General features: G+C 45.1%; 1 protein-coding gene across 3 annotated transcripts in view; it reads left to right on the top strand.

Moving 5' to 3' along the window:
• Positions 1-22,309, top strand: part of ZMYM4 (zinc finger MYM-type containing 4) — a 197,527-nt gene that overhangs the window by 39,434 nt on the left and 135,784 nt on the right. For all 3 annotated transcript variants that reach the window (XM_075336018.1, XM_075336019.1, XM_075336017.1), the window contains exons 3-6: positions 11,456-11,517; positions 16,439-16,600; positions 16,791-16,869; positions 20,338-20,602. In XM_075336018.1, the coding sequence (XP_075192133.1) occupies positions 11,456-11,517; positions 16,439-16,600; positions 16,791-16,869; positions 20,338-20,602 (568 nt within the window). The remainder of the gene's footprint in view (positions 1-11,455; positions 11,518-16,438; positions 16,601-16,790; positions 16,870-20,337; positions 20,603-22,309) is intronic.

Below are 22,309 nucleotides of genomic sequence, written 5' to 3'. Positions count from 1 at the left end.
AAGTTACGGCTCTCGGAAGAAAAGGAGCAAAAAACAAAAACGGAAAGTGCCCGGGGGCTGAAGGGGTTAAAGGGGGGGAAAAATAAATTTTTTTTATATATTGAATCTTTTATTGGGTATATTTTTTTTAAAACTTTTTCCCATTATTTATTAGTCCCCTTAGGCTACATAAACCTTTGATCGCTTACACTATACAGAAAAAATGTCAGTTGTAAGTCAAAATATACAACTCTAGCAAAAATTTAGAGACCACTACAAAATTGTCAGTTTTTCAGATTTTTCTCTTTATATTTTTGAGTAAAATGTAAATTGTTCTTTTATTCTATAAACTACTGACAACGTCTCTGAATTTCCAAGCAATACATTTTCTATTTATTTTCTGAAAATGAGAAATGGTCAAAACAACAAATAAAATGTATTGCTTTCAGACCTCAAATAATGCAAAGAAAACAACTTCATAATCATTTAGAAACAACAATACTAATGTTTTAACTCAGGAAGAGTTCAGAAATCAATATTTTGTGGAATAACCATGATTTTTAATCACAGCTTTCATGCGTCTTGGCATGCTTTCCACCAGTCTTTCACACTGCTTTTGGGTGACCTTATGTCACTCCTGGTGCAAAAATGTAAGCAGAGGTTCTTTGTTTGATGGCTTGTGACTATCCATCTTCCTCTTGATTACATTCCAGAGGTTTTCAATGGGGTTCAGGTCTGGAGATTGGGCTGGCCATGACTGGGTTTTGATGTGGTGGTCCTTTATCCACACATTGATTGACCTAGCTGTGTGGCATGGAACATTGTCCTGCTGGAAAAACAGTCCTCAGAGTTGGGGAACATTGCCTGAACAGAAGGAAGCAACTGTTTTTCCAGGATAACCTTGTATGCGGCTTGATGCATACGTCGTTCACAAAGTTTAATCTGCCCAATTCCAACCTTGCTGAAGGATCCCTAGATCATCATCGATCCTCCACCAGATGTCACAGTGGGTGCAAGACACTGTGGCTCGTACGCCTCTCCAGGTCTCTGTCTAACCATTAGACGACTAGGTGTTAGGCAAAGCTGAAAACTAGACTCATCTGAAAAGATTACCTTACTCTAGAAATTGGGCAGATTAAACTTTGTGAAGGACGTATGAATCAAGCCGCATACAAGGTTATCCTGGAAAAACATTTGTCATACGTACCCCAGTATGGTATAAATAAAAATATTATATCGATGCTTAAAAAAAATCAAGCCTTCACCTTGCTACAAAGACTGAAAAGTAGAAAAAAAGTACAGGTCTCCGAAAATGTCTACATAGAGTATATCACAAAAAGACCCTTCATATTTTTGTAAATATTTTATTACATCTTTCCATTGGACAACACTGAAGATGTGACACTTTGATACAATGTGAAGTAGTCAGTATAGAGCTTATATAACAGTGTAAATTTGGTGCCCTCTAAATACCTCACCACAGCCATTAATCTCTATACATCTGGCAACAAAAGTGAGTACCGTATTTTTCGCTTTATAAGACGCACTTTTCCTCCCAAAAATTTGGGAGGAAAATGGGGGGTGCGTCTTATACAGCGGTACCTGGGGGGGGGTCCTGTCTGAGGCGATCGGGCGGCCGGGTGCCTGTGGCTGCATGCAAGCAGCCGGGTACCCGTGGCTGTGTGCGGGCGGCAGCCGGGTGCTGTGTGGGGTCGGCAGCCGGGTACCTGTGCTTGTGTGCGGGCGGCAGCCGGGTGCTGTGTGCGAGCGGCAGTCAGGTGCCCGTGCGGGCGGCAGCCGGCTGCCGCCCTCACACAGGCACCCGGCTGCCGCCCTCACACAGTCACCCAGCTGCCGCCCGCACACAGCCATGGGCACCCGGCTGCCACCGCACGCAAGCACAGGTACCCGGCGGCTTGTACGCAGGGTGGGCGGGCAGCCTGCTGGCTGCCACTCTGTGCATGCGGGGCGGGCGGCTGTGCAGCATGTTACCAGTTGTCCGCGGTCCCACTTTCAAATTATGGCGCCGGTGGAGCTCTTGGATGAGAGCTCCATCTGCGCATGCGTCGCTCCGGGCGCCATTACTTGAATCGGGACCGCGGACACACTGGGAAAACACTGCATCCGTCTGCTCCACCACTGAGCAGTCCCCGCCGCTCCCACCACTGAGCCGTCGCCGCCGCCACTGCCACCACTGAACCGGGAGTGCGGACACTCACTGCACCAGCCTGCTGCACGGCTCACCCGCCACCGCTGCTGCCGCCACCACGGACCCCACGGCTCCTGCCATCACGGACGCCACCGAGCCTGCAACCACGGACGCCACGGCACTTGCAACCACGGACCCCGCTGCCACTGACCCGCCGCGCCTGCCAGCACAACCTGTGCCTCCTGTGACCCCGCTTCACCACCACTGCTGCCCCCCTCCGGTAAGAGAACACCGGAGTATAAGACGGACCCCATTTTTCTTTTTTTTATGTCTAAGTTTGGGGTGCGCCTTATATTCCGGTGCGTCTTATAAAGCGAAAAATACGGTACATCCATAAGGAAAAATGGCAAAGTTGTGCCTAATTAGCCTTTTTCCCCTCCCTGGTGTCATTTGACTCATTAGTGTTACAAGATTTCAGGTCAAATTGAGGTATCAAAAATGGTTCCAATAAAAACAGCTCGCCACACATTTCGACGAAAGATTAAAAAAAATTATGGGTCTCATAAAATAGTGGCACAAATAAATTGTTAGGTTTTTTTTGTTTGTTTTGGTTATAAAATATCTGTTTTTCAGTAGATTGTATGGAAAAAAATAATTAGTACAATTCCCCCAAAAAAACAAGCACACATTTGAATATGTAGATGCAAAAATAAAAAAAAATGTATGACTCTTGGAAAAATTGAAGGAAAAATCTAAGTGAAAAAAGGACAATTTGTTAATCAGGAACAGGATAAGCCTCAATTCGGAGCAATTTTAACATTTTTAATCTGGATTTTTGGCCTAATTTACACGTCTGTTTTTCACGAACCACTTATATTCGTATTTTCAAACCAAAGAGAACACATATCCATCATAGTCTTATGTGGCAGCTCACACGCCTGTGTTTTTTTTTTTGTTTTTTTTTTTGTTTTTTTTTTTGTGGTCTAAATATTCCTTCTTGATACAAGTCGTGGCTCAAGCTCCGTTATTCATGTTTAAGGCTATGTGCGCACTAGAAAAAGGATTTTTCTCAAGAAATTTCTTAAGAAATTTCTTGAGTGAAGAATTAGCGCACCTGTGTTAAAAAACCGCACCAACAACACACCGAAAAACGCATGCGTTTTTACCGTGTTTTGTTGCTTTTTTTGCAGGTTGGTCCCTGCGTTTTTTAATGCTTCAACCCTAGAACGCGCAAGCAATTCAATCTACCATAGAAAACAAATGACCTAGCAGGCCTGCGAGGCCCCAGGTATGCGTTCTAGGGTTAACAGCAATAAATAATATAGATAATAGATAGATGGATAGATGAATGGATAGATGAATGGATAGATGAATGGATAGATGAATGGATAGATGAATGGATAGATGAATGGATAGATGAATGGATAGATGAATGGATAGATGAATGGATTGATGAATGGATAGATGAATGGATAGATGAATGGATAGATGAATGGATAGATGAATGGATAGATGAATGGATAGATGAATGGATAGATGAATGGATAGATGAATGGATAGATGAATAGATAGATGAATAGATAGATGAATAGATAGATGAATAGATAGATGAATAGATAGATGAATAGATAGATGAATAGATAGATGAATAGATAGATGAATAGATAGATAGATGAATAGATAGATAGATGAATAGATAGATAGATGGATAGATAGATAGATGGATAGATAGATAGATGGATAGATAGATGGATAGATAGATGGATAGATAGATGGATAGATAGATGGATAGATAGATGGATAGATAGATGGATAGATAGATGGATAGATAGATAGATGGATAAATAATGGATAGATGGATAGATAATGGATACATAGAGGGATAGATAAATAGATAATGAATAGGTAGATGGATAGACCGATAAATAGAAAGATGGATAGATGAATAAATAGATAGAGAACAAATCAATCAATCGATAGAGTACCTGTGAGGACACACTGCAGTTCTCGTGAGCGGTAATGTGTTCACATTACCGACTGTGAGAAATGACTTATAGTGACCTCTGCAGCATCGCACACTGAACGAGGCTGCATTGAGTACTGTCAGACGCGGCTGGATGCAAGCGTCGTGGGACCTCGGTGGATTACGCCGGAGCTGTGTGTTGGGGGGTAATAAAGTGGTGAAAGAGGGGCTTTTTTGTTTTATTTCAAATAAAAGATTTTTCAGTGTGTGTGTTCACTTTACTTACGGGTTAATTATGTAAGCTGTCTCATAGACGCTGCCATTATTAAGCTAGGACTTAGTGGCAGCGATGCACTGCCATGAACTCGTTATTACCCTGATTGCCACCACATTACGGCAATCCGGAAGAGGCGGTAACGCGCCAGGGCTGTCGCATAATGGATGCGACATTCTCGGGGCAGCGGCGGGCTGATATTCTTGGCTGCGGGGGGGGGGGGGGGGGGGGCGGTAATAACCCTGGCCCTCGCCCTCGCCCTCCCCAGCCTGAGAATACCGGGCCGCCGCTGTGTATTTACCTCGGCTGGACGGTAAAAATACAGCTGAGCCCACTTCTTCTTTTTTTTTGTCTTCGTTTTTTATTTTTAATATGTCCGTTTGATTTCTATGTGTATTATATATGTCTGTGAGTGTGATCTGTGTGTTTACTCTCTGCTCCGCTTCCTCTTCCTGTCATAATGACATCACTTCCCTGCAAACCGCAGGCAGTGATGAACATTATGTCCCGAAAACGCGACATACCGGAGGGAATAACGCAGGAAAACACAATGAACCGCACAGAATTTGCTGCCTGCGTTATTCCCGGCGTGATTTCATGATTACATTACAGTCAATGGAGTGAATAGCGCAGTTAGCTGCAGAAAAGAAGTGACATGCTCATTCTTTTTCTCAAGAAAATCTACAGAAAGAATTTTCTTGAGAAAAAAACGCATTGTGCGCACAGCTAATTTCTTTGTCGCTCCTAATTGGGAGACCCAGACAATTGGGTGTATAGCTACTGCCTCCGGAGGCCACACAAAGTACTACACTTAAAAGTGTAAGGCCCCTCCCCTTCTGGCTATACACCCCCCCGTGGGATCACGGGCTCCCCAGTTTTATGCTTTGTGCGAAGGAGGCCAGACATCCACGCATAGCTCCACTGTTTAGTCAGCAGCAGCTGCTGACTATGTCGGATGGAAGAAAAGAGGGCCCATACGAGGGCCCCCAGCATGCTCCCTTCTCACCCCACTTTATGTCGGCGGTGTTTGTTAAGGTTGAGGTACCCATTGCGGGTACGGAGGCTGGAGCCCACATGCTGATTCCTTCCCCATCCCCATTAGGGCTCTGGGTGAAGTGGGACTTTACCGGTCTCCGGGCACTGAGGCCGTGCTCCATCCACAGCCCCTGGAGGATCTGCTGGATTCGGAGCGGAGTTTCCTCAGGGACAGGACCCTGCTCCATCAAGGTACTCCGTGTCCCCGTGCTTATCGCACGCACACTGCAGCATTGCTGGGTGTGTTAGTGCGCCGGGGTAAACAGCGCTGCTGCGCTTGTGCCGTTACTCACTACAGCTCTGCTGAGTGAGGTGACTTAGTACGATCGGCCGATCCGGCCGCGGGGGTCAGTTTTTACTGCGTCGCGGCTGGGATTTGTGGTGCGCCGGGGACTTCCGCGCTGGCCGTGCATATATGACGGCCGCGCTAGATTACTACAGTCCCCGGCTTTTGCGGCCTAGTTCGTATCGTTCCCGCCCCCAGACCTGCCAGTCAGGAGGAGGGCGGGACGCTGTACAGACCAGCAGCGCTAAGAGCTGGAGTCTGTTTTACATACTCCAGCCCTCACACTAGGCACAGTGGGACGCAGTTTCCCGCACTTTTGTTTGTGACGCCCACGGTCCGCCCCTCTTCACAGGACGCCGGCAGCCATTCCTGCCTGCACGCTGAGCTGCAGAGGGGAGACGGGGAGACTCAGACAAGGGATTCTACGACCTCACACCCGCTTTCAGCGGGCGGTAAGCAGCCCTCAAGGGCTCTCCCCCACTGGTGCCATAGTGTACTTTGTATTTTGTGCTGGCAATACTTTGCACTGTACAGTCGCTGGTGATTTTCTGCTATATACCCTCCTTAGATTTCTCAAGGAGACAACAGCATGTCGTCCGCAAAAAGCAAAAGTGCCAAGGCACGGACTTTATATGCTGCTTGTACCGCATGTGGGGCTACTCTACCGGCAGGTTCCACTGACCCCCATTGTGTGCAGTGCTCGGCCCCTGTGGCAATTGCTCAGCCGGGGCCGCTGCTAGAGGTGACCCAGGGAGAACCACCTGTGAATGCTGTCCAGGTGACAGGGACGGAGTTTGCAGCTTTTGCTGACAGATTGTCTATGACTATGTCTAAAATTCTTGAAACATTGCAGTCTAGACCAGTAACTCAGACCATGGGCACTGTTGATTCATTGCCAACTTGTCCCCCTCAGCTGGACCACTTCCTAGCTCCGGGGGTGTCACATGCACCCCAGGGTGACGGCTCTGACTCGGACGACAGTCCCAGACAACCTAAGCGGGCTCGCTATGAGCGACCCTCAACTTCATCACACTGGTCAGGGTCCCAGCGGGACGACTCTCTGTGTGATGAGGCGGATGTAACTGATCAGGAGTCTGATGCTTTGGCCGCTCTCAATCTAGATACCCCGGATGGTGACGCCATAGTGAATGATCTTATAGCGTCCATCAATAAGATGTTAGATATTTCTCCACCAGCTCCTCCTGCGGAGGAGGCAGCTTCACAGCAGGAGAAATTCCATTTCGGGTATCCCAAGCGTAAATTAAGCACTTTTCTGGACCACTCTGACTTTAGAGACGCAATCCAGAAACACCACGCTTATCCAGATAAGCGTTTTTCCAAACGGCTTAAAGATACACGCTATCCTTTTCCCCCTGACGTGGTCAAGGGCTGGACACAGTGTCCCAAGGTGGACCCTCCAATCTCCAGGCTTGCAGCCAGATCTCTAGTTGCAGTGGAAGATGGGGCGGCACTTAAAGATGCCACTGACAGACAGATGGAGCTCTGGTTAAAATCCATCTATGAAGCGATTGGAGCGTCGTTGGCGCCAGCATTCGCTGCCGTATGGGCACTCCAAGCTATTTCAGCTGGGCTTACACAGGTCGACACGGTCACACGTACATCTGCTCCGCAGGTGGCACCCTTGACCTCTCAAATGTCTGCATTCGCGTCTTACGCGATTAATGCTGTCCTAGACTCTACGAGCCGTACGGCGGTGGCGTCAGCCAACTCTGTGGTTTTACGCAGAGCCCTGTGGTTGAGAGAATGGAAGGCAGATTCTTCTTCCAAGAAGTGCTTAACCAGTTTGCCTTTTTCTCGTGACCGATTGTTTGGTGAGCGTTTGGATGAAATCATTAAACACTCCAAGGGTAAGGATTCATCCTTACCTCAGCCCAGACAAAACAAACCCCAACAGAGGAGGGGACAGTCTGGTTTTCGGTCCTTTCGAGGCTCAGGCAGGTCCCAATTCTACTCGTCCAAAAGGACTCAAAAGGATCAGAGGGGCTCAGATTCTTGGCGGACTCAATCACGCCCAAAAAAGCCAGCCGGAAGAACCGTTACCAAGACGGCTTCCTCATGACTCTCAGCCTCCTCTCTCCGCATCCTTGGTCGGTGGCAGGCTCTCCCGCTTTGGCGACATTTGGCTGTCACAGGTCAAAGACCGTTGGGTGAGAGACATTCTGTCTCACGGGTACAGGATAGAGTTCAGCTCTTGTCCTCCAACTCGCTTCTTCAGAACTTCTCCACCGCCCGACCGAGCCGATGCTCTGCTACAAGCGGTGTCCGCTCTAAAGGCGGAAGGAGTGGTGACTTCTGTTCCTCTTCAGGAACAAGGTCACGGTTTTTACTCCAATTTGTTTGTGGTGCCAAAGAAAGACGGGTCGTTCCGTCCCGTCCTGGATCTAAAGCTGCTCAACAAACACGTAAAAACCAGGAGGTTCCGGATGGAATCTCTCCGCTCCGTTATCGCCTCAATGTCTCAAGGAGATTTCCTAGCATCAATAGACATCAAGGATGCTTATCTCCACGTGCCAATTGCGCCAGAGCATCAGCGTTTTCTACGCTTCGTTATAGGAAGCGAACACCTGCAGTTCGTAGCTCTACCTTTCGGGCTGGCAACAGCCCCTCGGGTCTTCACCAAGGTCATGGCAGCAGTAGTAGCAGTCCTGCACTCGCAAGGTCACTCCGTGATCCCGTATTTGGACGATCTACTTATCAAGGCACCCTCTCAAGAGGCATGCCAACACAGCCTGAACGTGGCACTGAAGACTCTCCAGAGTTTCGGGTGGATTATCAACTTTTCAAAGTCAAATCTAACCCCGACCCAATCACTAACATATCTTGGCATGGAGTTTCATACTCTCTCAGCGATAGTGAAACTTCCACTGGACAAACAGTGCTCGCTACAGATAGGGGTGCAATCTCTCCTTCAGGGCCAGTCGCACCCCTTGAGGTGCCTCATGCACTTCCTAGGGAAGATGGTAGCAGCAATGGAAGCAGTTCCTTTTGCGCAGTTTCATCTGCGTCCACTACAATGGGACATTCTCCGCCAATGGGACGGGAAGTCGACGTCCCTCGACAGGGAGGTTTCCCTCTCTCAGGCAGCCAAGGAATCTCTCCGGTGGTGGCTTCTTCCCACCTCATTGTCAAAAGGAAAGTCGTTCCTACCCCCATCCTGGGCGGTGGTCACGACAGATGCGAGTCTATCAGGGTGGGGAGCAGTGTTTCTCCACCACAGGGCTCAAGGTACGTGGACTCGGAAAGAGTCCACCCTTCAGATCAATGTTCTGGAGATCAGAGCAGTCTATCTTGCCCTACAAGCCTTCCAACAGTGGCTGGAAGGCAAGCAGATCCGAATTCAGTCGGACAACTCCACAGCGGTGGCATACATCAACCACCAAGGGGGAACACGCAGTCGGCAAGCCTTCCAGGAAGTCCGGCGGATTCTGACGTGGGTGGAAGACACAGCATCCACCATATCCGCAGTTCACATCCCAGGCGTAGAAAACTGGGAAGCAGACTTTCTCAGTCGCCAGGGCATGGACGCAGGGGAATGGTCTCTTCACCCGGACGTGTTTCAGGAGATCTGTCGCCGCTGGGGGATGCCGGATGTCGACCTGATGGCGTCACTGCACAACAACAAGGTCCCGGGTTTCATGGCACGGTCTCACGATCACCGAGCTCTGGCGGCAGACGCCTTAGTTCAAGATTGGTCGCAGTTCCGGCTACCGTATGTGTTCCCACCTCTGGCATTGTTGCCCAGAGTGCTCCGCAAAATCAGGTCCAACTGCCGCCGCGCCATTCTCGTCGCTCCAGACTGGCCAAGGAGGTCGTGGTACCCGGATCTGTGGCACCTCACGGTAGGCCATCCGTGGGCACTACCAGACCGTCCAGACTTGCTGTCTCAAGGGCCGTTTTTCCATCTGAATTCTGCGGCCCTGAACCTGACTGTGTGGCCATTGAGTCCTGGATCCTAGAGGCCTCAGGTTTATCTCATGAAGTGGTTGCCACCATGAGACAGGCTAGGAAGCCATCCTCCGCCAAGATCTACCACAGGACGTGGAGGATATTCCTATCTTGGTGCTCTGCTCAGGGAGTTTCTCCCTGGCCTTTTGCATTGCCTACTTTTCTTTCCTTCCTGCAGTCTGGGTTGGAAAAAGGTTTGTCGCTTGGCTCCCTTAAGGGTCAAGTCTCCGCGCTATCCGTATTTTTTCAGAAACGCCTGGCGCGACTTCCTCAGGTACGCACGTTCCTGCAAGGGGTTTGTCATATCGTCCCCCCTTACAAGCGGCCGTTGGAGCCCTGGGACCTGAACAAGGTTCTAATTGCTCTCCAGAAGCCGCCTTTCGAGCCTATGAAGGAGGTTTCCCTTTCTCGTCTTTCACAGAAAGTGGCCTTTCTAGTGGCGGTCACGTCTCTTCGGAGAGTGTCCGAGCTGGCGGCGTTATCATGCAGATCTCCATTCCTGGTGTTTCACCAGGACAAGGTAGTTCTGCGTCCAATTCCAGAATTTCTTCCCAAGGTGGTATCTTCCTTTCATCTCAATCAAGATATCACTTTACCGTCTTTGTGTCCGCATCCAGTTCACCAATTTGAAAAAGGTTTGCATTTATTGGATCTGGTGAGAGCACTCAGGATCTACATTTCCCGCACGGCGCCTCTGCGCCGCTCGGATGCACTCTTTGTCCTTGTCGCTGGTCAGCGTAAAGGGTCACAAGCTTCCAAATCCACCCTTGCGCGTTGGATCAAGGAACCAATTCTTCACACCTACCGTTCTGCTGGGCTTCCGATTCCATCAGGACTGAAGGCCCATTCTACCAGAGCCGTGGGTGCGTCCTGGGCATTACGGCACCAGGCTACGGCTCAGCAGGTGTGCCAGGCGGCTACCTGGTCGAGTCTGCACACTTTTACCAAGCATTATCAGGTGCATACCTACGCTTCGGCGGATGCCGGCCTAGGTAGACAAGTCCTTCAGGCGGCGGTGGCTCACCTGTAGGAAAGGGCTGTTTGACGGCCCTATCACGAGGTATTCTTTTACCCACCCAGGGACTGCTTTTGGACGTCCCAATTGTCTGGGTCTCCCAATTAGGAGCGACAAAGAAGAAGGGAATTTTGTTTACTTACCGTAAATTCCTTTTCTTCTAGCTCCAATTGGGAGACCCAGCACCCGCCCCTGTTTTCTTAGGAAGTTTGTTTTTTTCGGGTGCACATGTTGTTCATGTTGAACAGTTCAGTTCTCCGAGGTTGTTTCTCGGGTTGAATTTGTATTTAAAACAGTTATTGGCTTTCCTCCTTCTTGCTTTTGCACTAAAACTGAGGAGCCCGTGATCCCACGGGGGGGTGTATAGCCAGAAGGGGAGGGGCCTTACACTTTTAAGTGTAGTACTTTGTGTGGCCTCCGGAGGCAGTAGCTATACACCCAATTGTCTGGGTCTCCCAATTGGAGCTAGAAGAAAAGGAATTTACGGTAAGTAAACAAAATTCCCTTCTTTTTTTCCATAGCTTTTGCTGGGGATTGTCTGCAGAAAGGTTACAACATTTTCTCTAGAAATTTCTGCAGCAAAAACGCAAAAAAACGCAGTGTGCGCACAGGGCCTAAAAACGTCTTTCCTTTGATTGCTTCAGCCAGGTGATGTCAGTGCCGATGTGATTGAAATCTAGCACATATGCTTACATGATCCAGGCCCAGAATGTTTAGATGTGTACATCGCATTACATCATCAAGGACATTGACCATGGTCTATGAAGATTTTATTTATTCTCTTTCAGATCAAATGGAGGATTCCTCGCATGGACAGTTGGCGGCACAAGCCCCAGATAGCAATTTTAGGGTAAGATGCTGCAGTGTATGTGTGCTTAATGGATACTACAGTGAATAGGACATAATCGTCATTAGGTTTGTCAACTACTGTATCTGAGCCATCCAGAAGAGATGGAGAACTGTTTTTCTTTCCTAAGAATCTTGTCTTTGTTTGCTGTTGATGTCCTCCTTTACAATAAAGTTAAGTGAGTTACAATGCAATAAATGACAGCCAATTGTGTTGGCTCCAATGGCTTGTGTTTAAAAAGAAATACAAAAAGTATTCTTTTTAGTTGTCTTATAAATATATATTTATAGGTGCTTGACAAGGATCCTTCCTTTACCTGGTAGAGAGAGATTGGTCAGTAACCTCTACCAGTAGCCCCAATGGCATCTCTCCCTCTAAATAAATTGGTACCACTTACATCACTTACAGTTATGACAAGTGGCTGGGGCTCTAACTTTTATGGCTGCCCACTGTGCACCATTGTGCCAGTTAAGGATTTTCCCTCTCGATGCACAGGCAGTTCCGGCATTGGGAGTTTTTTTTTTTTACCCTTCCGACCTCTGCATTGTCTTGTATTCCAGTTTAATAATTTACACTATATAAACATGAAAGCCCTTATTGTTACATACAAAAATAAGAAGAACCATAAAAGGGGGAACCCCGTTAAAATTTAACTTTTAATAATATAATTAAAAGGTCAAGTGACCAAAAAAACACACACAAGAAAAATGATAGCGTATATACTGACAATAACCAGGTGGGAGGTAAACAATAGACGAACACTGGCCCTAATTGGCCCTAAAGTGTCTCTCCCTACCTGGCAATGGAGGGTATGACGTCCTAGGGTTGTGACGCTCCCATTCAACGACTGGAAGCCCTCACTAGCCCTATTAAACCCTAACACAAGACACCAAATAAACACATAATATCAATATCCCCCATTGCAATGCAGTGGTGGATAATAGAGTACTTATCTGAGATGTAGTTCAGAGGCGCAGTCCCGACGCGTTTCCTCCTAAAGATACCAGGGATTCCTCAGGGGACACAGACCATGGGGTCGATAATAAATATAAAAGTCTTCCCGGAGTATCAGATATATGGTGTAGAGGGGTGGTACCCGGGGAGGCTTTTATATTTATAATCGACCCCATGATCTGTGTCCCCTGAGGAATAATAATGCCCCTTGTCCTGTAATAATGGTCCTACATCATTTACCAATGTTACCCGTACTGGTTCTTGTATTAATGTCCCCATCCTGGTCCACTAGTTGTAGTAATGTCCCCATCCTGGTCCACTACTTGTAGTAATGTCCCCCATCTTGGTCCACTTCTTGTAGTAATGTCCGCATCTTGGTCCACTTCTTGTAGTAATGTCCCCATCTTGGTCCACTTCTTGTAGTAATGTCCCCATCTTCGTCCACTACTTGTAATAATGTCCCCCACTTGGCAGCTCTTTACATACTCATAGAAAAAAAAAAGATTCTTCTCACCTAATTCCACCCTCACTCCCTTGGCGAATAGTGTCCTCTTATCCTCTAAGTCTTGGCAGTGCAAAGCAGTGATGACATCAGCTGCTGGCCTCTGATGGGCCAGTAATTGGTATGGGTATTGTGCAGAGAGCTGATCTCTATGCTGCAATACATTTCAGTTAAATGTGCGTCTGAGGACAAACATTCAGCAAAAAGAAGCGCTGGTATGGGCAGGCCCCTGACTCAGTGTATGCGATTGTCTCATGGTCCTACATTGCAGCCTCGGGGACTGCATGCTGTTCACTGTTTCTGAGTATGAGACCCCTGGACTAGACAGTCTACAGATGTGCCAAATAAACCTAAGTGAGTCACGAAAAAATCCTGTGTATTTTAAGGGGTTGTCCCTTCCAGGAAAATCCCAGTGTCTAAACCCAGTTAAACTTCTTTATTGATATCCTCAGGTCCACTGCTGAGTCTCCGCTGCTCCAAATGTCTGTTATCCCATAGCTGATGTCCGATCCACAGCGTGGCCACCAGTCAGTTGGCTCAGCAGGTCAATCTACGCATGACATCAGCCCCTGCAGCCAATAACTGACACTGAAAGCAACTGCCAAGACTCAGCGCTAGACCTGAGATGTATGAGATGGGTTTTTTAATAACAAATTGCTTCTGGGGACCGGAATTTTCTGAAACTAGACAACCCTTATAAAAGTGTAGTATAAGCTTACACTGACTATAAGTTAAACCGTAAGTTGAGTAACACTGCTCCGATACCATGGTGGCTGCCATGCGTGTACACCAATATTTTACAATGCAAAATGATGCACATCTTCTATAATTGATATATATTATGATTTTTAAAAACTATTAGTCCAGTCAAAATACGAAAAAAAACCCTTTACCCTGAACAAATTCCAAGAAAGCATTTTATTGTTTGTTTTTTTTGGTAGTATTACATGTAGGGAAAAACATACTAAACGTTTACCAAGATAGGGTTACCACAAAGGGTCCAAATGTGACGTCAAAGAATATGGCTGCCAAAGCTGTAAAATGTTAAAGCAAGTACTTTGCAGACCTGTTGCAAGAACTTGAGCAGTTGTATGCTCGGACACTGACAGGGTAGAGTGACTTGAATTCGATCGATTGCTCTCAGTGAGAGAAACAAAATTAAAATTTTGTAGTTGTAATACCTTTTAATGGCTAACTAATTATAGTTAATAGTAAATATTTTAGTTAGCCATTAAAAGGTATCACAACTACAAAATTTTAATTTTGTTTCTCTCACTGAGAGCAATCAATCATTTTTCAACTGGCTAACACGTTACCAAAACCTGTTTCTTTTAACATGAATTCGGTCATCACTTCTACCTGCCTTAGTGAAATTGTCCACCTCTTGTTCACCTAAAGAAACGGATTATCCGCTCACTCTCGCACCAGTAAACTATGGCTGAATTACCAACAGATGGTAGGAATTGCAAGGGAGCTTATCGAGGCCGATCGTACAGGATCCTGGCTGATGCACCTTCATGCTGTAGCCGAATGTTTGCCCATTCTTGCAGCTGCTGGGCATGGGAACCAGGTGAAGGCCGCCTACCTTTTACCTCCAGTCTATAACCACTCTGGAGGATGATATGACATCAGTCTTCCATAGATTTATGAATGGCTTGCATGTTGTAAGGCGTACTGGGCAGGCCTGGGTTGCGACCTAGTCATCGAGCAAGCTCTGATGCGCTCCCTAAAAACTGCAGGAGGACTCACCAGAGGAAATGGAATGTCCGAACATCAGAGGGCCTTGTGGACTCTGTCTGTGCCAGTATCCTCTTCCTACAGTGATGCAATCCAGGGTTTCACTCGCCAGAGCTTTGTCACCAGTGAACAACACAAGGAGGCAAGAACGTCAAGGACGAGAAGAGATCGTGAAGACCTGGAGAAAGTTGCAGATAAACTCGATCTTTTCACCTTTCTCTGATGAAGTGTCTCTTCGCAACATTATCACCGGTGTCAATGCAAATAAGGATGTGAATGTCCATAACCTGTTCACCATTGGCAGAGAAATAGTGGCAACAATGGAGGGTCGGTCACGGTTTTCAGTTAAGTACAAGCGGTCAATGAAAGCCAAGACCCTGGCATCCAGTGAGGAAATGGATGTTGCTAAGGACAAAACAATAGACCCTGCTCTTTTGTTCTGGTGTCTCAAACTGCTAATCTTTCCCTTCATGAGGTGATGGCCTATGAACTTTCACCATACCCACCATTTTCTTCTTTTATTCTTTGAGGCAAAATATCTCTTACGCAAACCAAACAAAGCACAACTGATGGCTGAAAGAACAGAGTTTAAGATGACGCAGTACTCAACGATGTACCAGAAGTGGAACATTATGTTCTTGACGGAGGTTCTCTTCTCCATCGACTAAAGTGGTCAGAAGGAAAGACATATTGTTCAATCGCTGAAGACTATGCATCTTTCACAGTAAAGCACTATGGTAAGGCTACGATAGTATTTGATCATCATCAGCGACGGTGCAAAAATTGAACAAGTAACAAAGATTGCCGAAGGAACGAAATTTGTTGGGGAAAAAGAAGGACTTCCTTTCGAATGTGGAGAACAAACAGTCTCTTATCAATCTTGTTTCACAGCGCATGAATGACAGAGGTTGCCACGTAATACAATCAGAGGGGGATGCAGATGTGAAGATTAAGGCATCAATGTCAATGTCAGCCAACAAAAACACCAGAAACACTTCTGAAAAGAATTCACTGCAATTGTTCTCGTGATTGTAGTACACTTTGGTGCACTTGCAAAAGACTCGGACTTACCTGTTCACGGGTATGCAGACCATGTCAAGAAGGGCATTGTGACAATGAGTGAGAAAGCAGTGTCTGATGATGAAAATAGTGACTATTGACCTGACACGGTTATTCAGTGATGAAGTAGGTCTTAAAATGCACTGTGTATTCTATAATTTCTAGAAATGTACATGGATGTCATGACGTCATTGATGATGTCATGACCTCGCCTGTCCATGTAGTTAGTATAAAACTTTGTATAAAAATTGTTATATGAAAATATATAGTATAAAAAATGCAAACCCTTCTGTAACCTACAGCTACAGCTTTGAAATAGGGAAATATTCGTTATTTTTAGTGCGATGGCTGTCATCGTCTTATGACATCATAGTTAGGACCTTTGTAATGATCAATTTTTGGAAAACTTTTATTATGTTGTTCACCACATATAATAGTAATAAAAAAAAATCATAACGCTTTTTTGGAATTTGTTCCGCGTCAAACTGTATTTTGACTGGACTATATAGGTGTGAAAATTGTCAGGTTTTGATGAAGTGTTTTGCACTTTGCTTAGTATTCTTTCGCCATCGCTGCCCGTCCTGTATTTTCATGGTAAAGACGGCATGAAGTGGACACACAAGAGTCGGGTTATTATGGATTTGTGTCGACTGTTATATTGTTCGGTTTCAGGAGCCTGGTTACAATTACAGCAGCAAGTCACCAATGCGTGAAAGTTTGGGAAACTCATATACTTCAAATGTCAGGATTAAGGAGGAGCCAATGGATGAGGATTATGATCGGGCCCTGGCACCCGCACCCGGCTTTGTCAAAGATGAACCCGACAACTCTGAGGTAAGCAAGTCCTTCCATGATCTCCTTTTCCTCCTTAAATAACATAGTATATGTGGTTACAAAACCGCTTTTTCTGTTGCCCCTCCATCTTTTCCATCTATTCTTACTTTTGTCTCAAGCTGTTCCTATAATTCAGTATCAGTACGTGGCAGCATTATTCAACAACTGCAAATTGCTTTTTACTTTTTAGGAATATTCCCAGCAACCAAAAACTTCTGAAGGGGAGCTGAAGATCAGTGCAGTGTTCTCAGTCAGTGGCAGTCCTTTGGGTAAGTAGTATTATTATTTTTTATGTCCGGACATATTATGCAGAAACTGAAATTTAAACCCTTTCCAATATGACGATTTTTCTCTTCTGTGCTTTTGCTGTTCCCAAAGCCATAGCTTTATTTCTCCATCAATGCAGCCATATGAGGGCATATTTGCTGGATGGATTGTATTTTTGAATGACACCATTCATTTTACCATACAATTTACTTTGAAAAAATTCTATGTGCAAAGAAACACAATCCGCAAATGTTTTCATTTTTACTGCTTTTACTGTTCTGTAAAAATCACCTGACAACCTGAATTTCCAGGTCAGTAAAATTACAGCGATAGATTTCTTTTTTTTTTTTTTTTGCGTAAGTGGTAAAAATAAATACGTAAACATTATTTTTTTTAGTTGTGTCTCCATTTTCCAAGACACACAGCATTTTCATTTTTCCATCAATTGTGTGATGGCTTGTTTTTGCGCCCTGAGCTTACCTTTCTATTCACATGGTTTTGATGGTAAAGATGCCTTTTTGATGGCTTCTTGCATTAATTTTACTCTGTTCTAGCAAAAAGTAACAAAAAAAACAGCAAAATTGAGGCGCTTCGATTTTTTTTTTTTTTCTTCTTTTCTTTTATGGTGTTTACCAATCTGTTTAATTTTAGATTTACATTTAGAGGACTTGTAGCAATACTCTTTATATATGTTTGCAGCATTCAATTATACACAAAAGGTTAACAGGATTGAGCTGTTCAGAAGTAGGTTGGTCTTTTAAGAGAAATCTGTCACGAGTTTGTGCTCCCCCATTTGAGAGTAACGTGTGTAGGGGCAAAAACCCGAATACCAGCGATGTGTCACGCAGTTTTGATAAAATCACTGTTTCATTTGCTGCAGATCTACCAGTTCTCTGAATGCTGAGCTCTATATAACTCTGCCCACACTACTGATTGATTGGCAGCTTTCTATGTACACTGTGCATAGGCAGAAAACTGCCAATCACTGGTGTGGGCGAGGTTATGAACCTCATGAATATTGATGACTACATTGCAGCAGGTTTACTTGTCTTGTAGTGATAATCTACAGTTGAAAACATTGATTTTATCCAAACTACAGGCAGCAGCCCACTAAGTGACAAATCGCTGTAATCCGGGTCTCTGTTTCTACATCATGCCACTCTAAAATTGGGGCAAAAACTTGTTGACAGAGTCCCTTTAATGGAGAAAAAGAGGATAATTTCAATATCTATCTATGTACATATTATATAAATATTTTATAAAACTTATTTTACTTTTAGTGTTATATCTTAAATGTATTTAAAGAAAAGTTTAATCACATTTTTCTTTCCTTTCATTTCAATATCTATATGTTAAAATTATTTTTACACTCGCCTCTGAGATTAATTTAAAGCGTAATCGTTGTTTACATTTTTATTTCAATAGAACACATGAAAATAAGTAACTGTAATGGATCTTATCAGAGAAATCTGCTTCTTTCTCCTCCAGGATTGATCAGTCATTATCAACATTCTCACTTGTTAGGTAAAATCCGTATTCAGTAAAGACTTTTCCATTACTGGGATAGGAGATGGGAGCTGCTACTGATGAGATGCTCTGCCTCTAGCTCCTCCCTCTGCCTCTAGCTCCTCCCTCTGCATCTAGCTCCTCCCTCTAGCCCCTCCCTCTGCCTCTAGCCCCTCCCTCTGCCTCTAGCTCCTCCCTCTGCCTCTAGCTCCTCCCTCTGCCTCTAGCTCCTCCCTCTTCCTCTAGCTCCTCCCTCTTCCTCTAGCTCCTCCCTCTGCCTCTAGCTCCTCCCTCTGCCTCTAGCTCCTCCCTCTGCCTCTAGCCCCTCCCCTCATCCATCATAGAATCTCCTCCGTAACATCTTTCATCTCCTATCTCAGTTATGGGAAAGTCCTCACTGAATACAGATGTTACCTTAAAATAGAGAATTTTGATAATGACTGATCAGTACTGGAGGAGAAAGAAGCAGATTTCATTGATAAGATCAATTACAGTTACTTATTTTCATGTGTACTATTGATTTATGAAATAAAGGGTAACCGTCGTTATAATGTTTAAGTTTCCCACTTCCTGTTGGGCACATCATTTTTTGTATATATGCCTCCTGAGTTTCTAATCTGGTGGTGGGAGCTGTAATATAACCTATTGTGAATTATGGATCCTGTGTGATCTACTGTATTACAGAGATGTGATATTTCATTGTAATCCTCTGTCATAATAATGAGACAACTGAAAAGTCTTCCATACAGATTAGTAGCTGTAAGTCTAGTTTGAGGCCTTAAATTAATAGTGTAAAAATTGCTAGATTTCAGTTTGTTTGTTTTTTTAATATAACAATATGGAAAATTGAAAACAACATCAAATAATTTTAAAAAATACATTTAATATAAAAACCTCATTTTCTGATGACACATTAACTTTAACCCCTTAGCACAATATCCATGCACTTGTATGTGATTGTGTTGGTGATTTTGTGTTGTGAGTGCTCAGTAGCAGTTATTAGTGGCCTATCAAAAGGATAGGTCCTCAGTATTAGGCCGGGGCCACATGGGGACTACTGTGATCCTCGCATGCCAGCTCACGCTGGCAGCACAGCAGGAGCAGAGTGTCATGCGAGTGTCCCCGCCACAGAGGTCCGATCATGCGATTGGACCTCAGCTGCGGGTGCTGGGCCAGTGCTGCAGGGCGCGGGCCGGTGCTGCAGGGGGCGGGCCAACACTGAGGAGGGGAGGGAGGGATCTATCTCCCTATCTCCTCCGTTGCCGGATATTGCGAATCTCGCACTGCAGTCTTGGTACACTGGTGTACCGCGAGTGCAGTGCGATCTTTCTCTCGCCCCATACACTTGATTGGGTGCGATTAGGGCTGAGAAAATAATCGCTCATGGGTGCTGGCACATAATATTGGTCCGAGTGGAATGGCTCCGATTTTCATGCCGAGTGTCTTAGGCCTTAAAGTCTTTGACAATCCCTTTAACCTTACTATTTACAATTAACTGTTCTGTGATCCTTAAGACTGTACAATGCTGTTCATACCTAAAGAATGTTTTCATGGTATTTTTTCCAACTGAATTCTGAATGACAAACCCCGACTCTACCATTCACAGTTTTTGTTTTTTTTGGGGGAGTGGGGGGGTAACAAATTCAACAACCATGTGATATCTTCAAGAACCAATGAACTAGTGAAGCGTTGCGCACATCGGCCTCCGTAAAACTTCCCTGGAGTGCGAAATAAAGGCTATATATATATATATAATATAATATAATATAATATAATATATATATAGAGAGAGAGAGAGAGATAATAAATATATATATATATATAATATAAAATTTCTGTATTGGCTTTTAGATGCAGGCATTAATTGTTAATTTGTTGTATATTTGAACATTTCTGTTTATAGGAAAACCAATTATTGCCACTTTTGAGCTAACCAGTATACTGATTCATGTCTTCTTCAATAGCTCCCCAGCTCACCAGTGGAGTTCAGACACCTGTGAGCTCTACAGGGGCAAGCAAATCTGTCCCAGCAGTTCCTGCTGTCCCTGCACCCTCTGTCAGAGTGTCCTGTTCAGGCTGCAAAAAAGTTCTCCAGAAGGGACAGACGGCATACCAGCGAAAAGGATCTACGCAGCTCTTCTGCTCCACCCTTTGCCTTACTGGCTACTCTGTACCTCCCGCCCCCCAGCCAGTTCCTGCTGCTAAGAAAACCTGCTCCAGCTGCTCAAAGTAGGCTTTAACTGTTATTAATATGTCACAAAGTTTTCTCCACTTTGATCACACCTTTAGTTGCTATCAAAGAAGTTTTCTCATTTTGGTAACAATATTATTAAAGAGGATCTTTCATTAAATTTCTCTTGTTGAAGAAAACATACATTGCAATAGTGGCTACAGAGCTGAATAAACCTTTTTTATTTTGCCTCCATTGCAGAGATATTAGCTATCAAAAGTATTTGGCAGTTAAGGAGTTAACTTTTTCCTTTTAACTTCCAAGTGGGTGTTATCAGAGTTTTCACTGGGGGCGTGTACTTCTACCTGTGTGACCCTGGACAATCATAAGCAGGTAGCATCAGTCAAAGGAAAGAACACACCCTCAACTGGAGCTTAGAGCAGATTTCTCAGTGTGTGAGATGTATGAGAGACAGTTCTAATCTGGTGTAACTTCTGGATGCTTCAAATGTACAAATAACTAAAACCTTTCAGATAAGGTCCCTGAGGGGGAGGGGCAGCACAGCTGAGTTTAGCTGCTCACCTTACAAACCCTATCAGCTCTGCTGGTCACCTCTACTGCACTGCCCCTCCTCCTTACTTCCTGTCTGAGCTGAGTGTCAGTTTCACACTTATATCTGTTGTGCTCTGCTTGTAATTGCTCTGCAGTGTGATCCAAGCAGGGTCTCCTCATATCTCACACAGGATTAGCCCAGAAGACCATTTAATCCTGTGTGAGACATAAGTGCCCTGATCTAACTGTAGAGCAATTACAAGCTGCTAGAGCAAAGCAGGCAGAAGTGTGATTGATGCACTCATTTATAAGAAAAGTTGATAGAATGGTTTGTAATGAGGTACAGCTAAACTCAGTTGCGCTTCCCCTTCCCCCCACACTGACTCATGCAGGAGGTTAGACCAGGATATCAGGCTGTTTGTCACTATACATCCACATGTTGGGAAATCGGCTCTAAGCTATGATGGGGGCGTGTTATTGTTTCCTTTGTTTGCTTATGATTGGTCAGCATCATACAGGTAGGACACGCCCCCAGTGAAAACTGATTTGTAACACCACTTTGATTTGCTAGAAAGTTAACTCATTAGCTACCAAAAACTTTGATTACTAGTATCTCTATAACAGAGAGGCAAAAAAAAGAAAAAAAAGGCTTTGTTCAGGCTTGCAGCAACTATTACTTTGTCTTTCCAGTTTAACATGAAAAATTTGGTGAACGGTCCTTTTAAGACATTTGTTTATACACTCCGTGACATTGAAATTGCAGCACCAAAATGCAAACATTGTTGATTTATGGAAATCACTGGATTGATAGACTGTTAGCTTGCAAGGACTAAAGGACACTTAACATGCTAAGATATCGATATCGCTAGCATGCATACCCGCCCCCGTCGGTTGTGCGTCCCGGGCAAATCGCTGCCCATGGCGCACAACATCGCTAGGAACAGTCACACTGACTTACCTGCCTAGCGACGTTGCTGGCGAACCGCCTCCTTTTAAAGGGGCGGTTCGTTCGGCGTCATAGCGACGTCACTAAGCGGCCACCCAATAGAAGCGGAGGGGCGGAGATGAGCGGCCGGAACATCCCGCCCACCTCCTTCCTTCCTCATTGCCAGTGGACGCAGGTAAGGAGATGTTCGTCGTTCCTGCGGTGTCACACGTAGCGATGTGTGCTGCCGCAGGAGCGACGAACAACCAGCGGCATGCACCACTAACGA

Source organism: Anomaloglossus baeobatrachus, chromosome 2 (genome assembly GCF_048569485.1).
Source record: "Anomaloglossus baeobatrachus isolate aAnoBae1 chromosome 2, aAnoBae1.hap1, whole genome shotgun sequence".
Taxonomy (NCBI): Eukaryota; Metazoa; Chordata; class Amphibia; order Anura; family Aromobatidae; genus Anomaloglossus; species Anomaloglossus baeobatrachus.
This window is presented reverse-complemented; position numbering and strand designations above follow the sequence as displayed.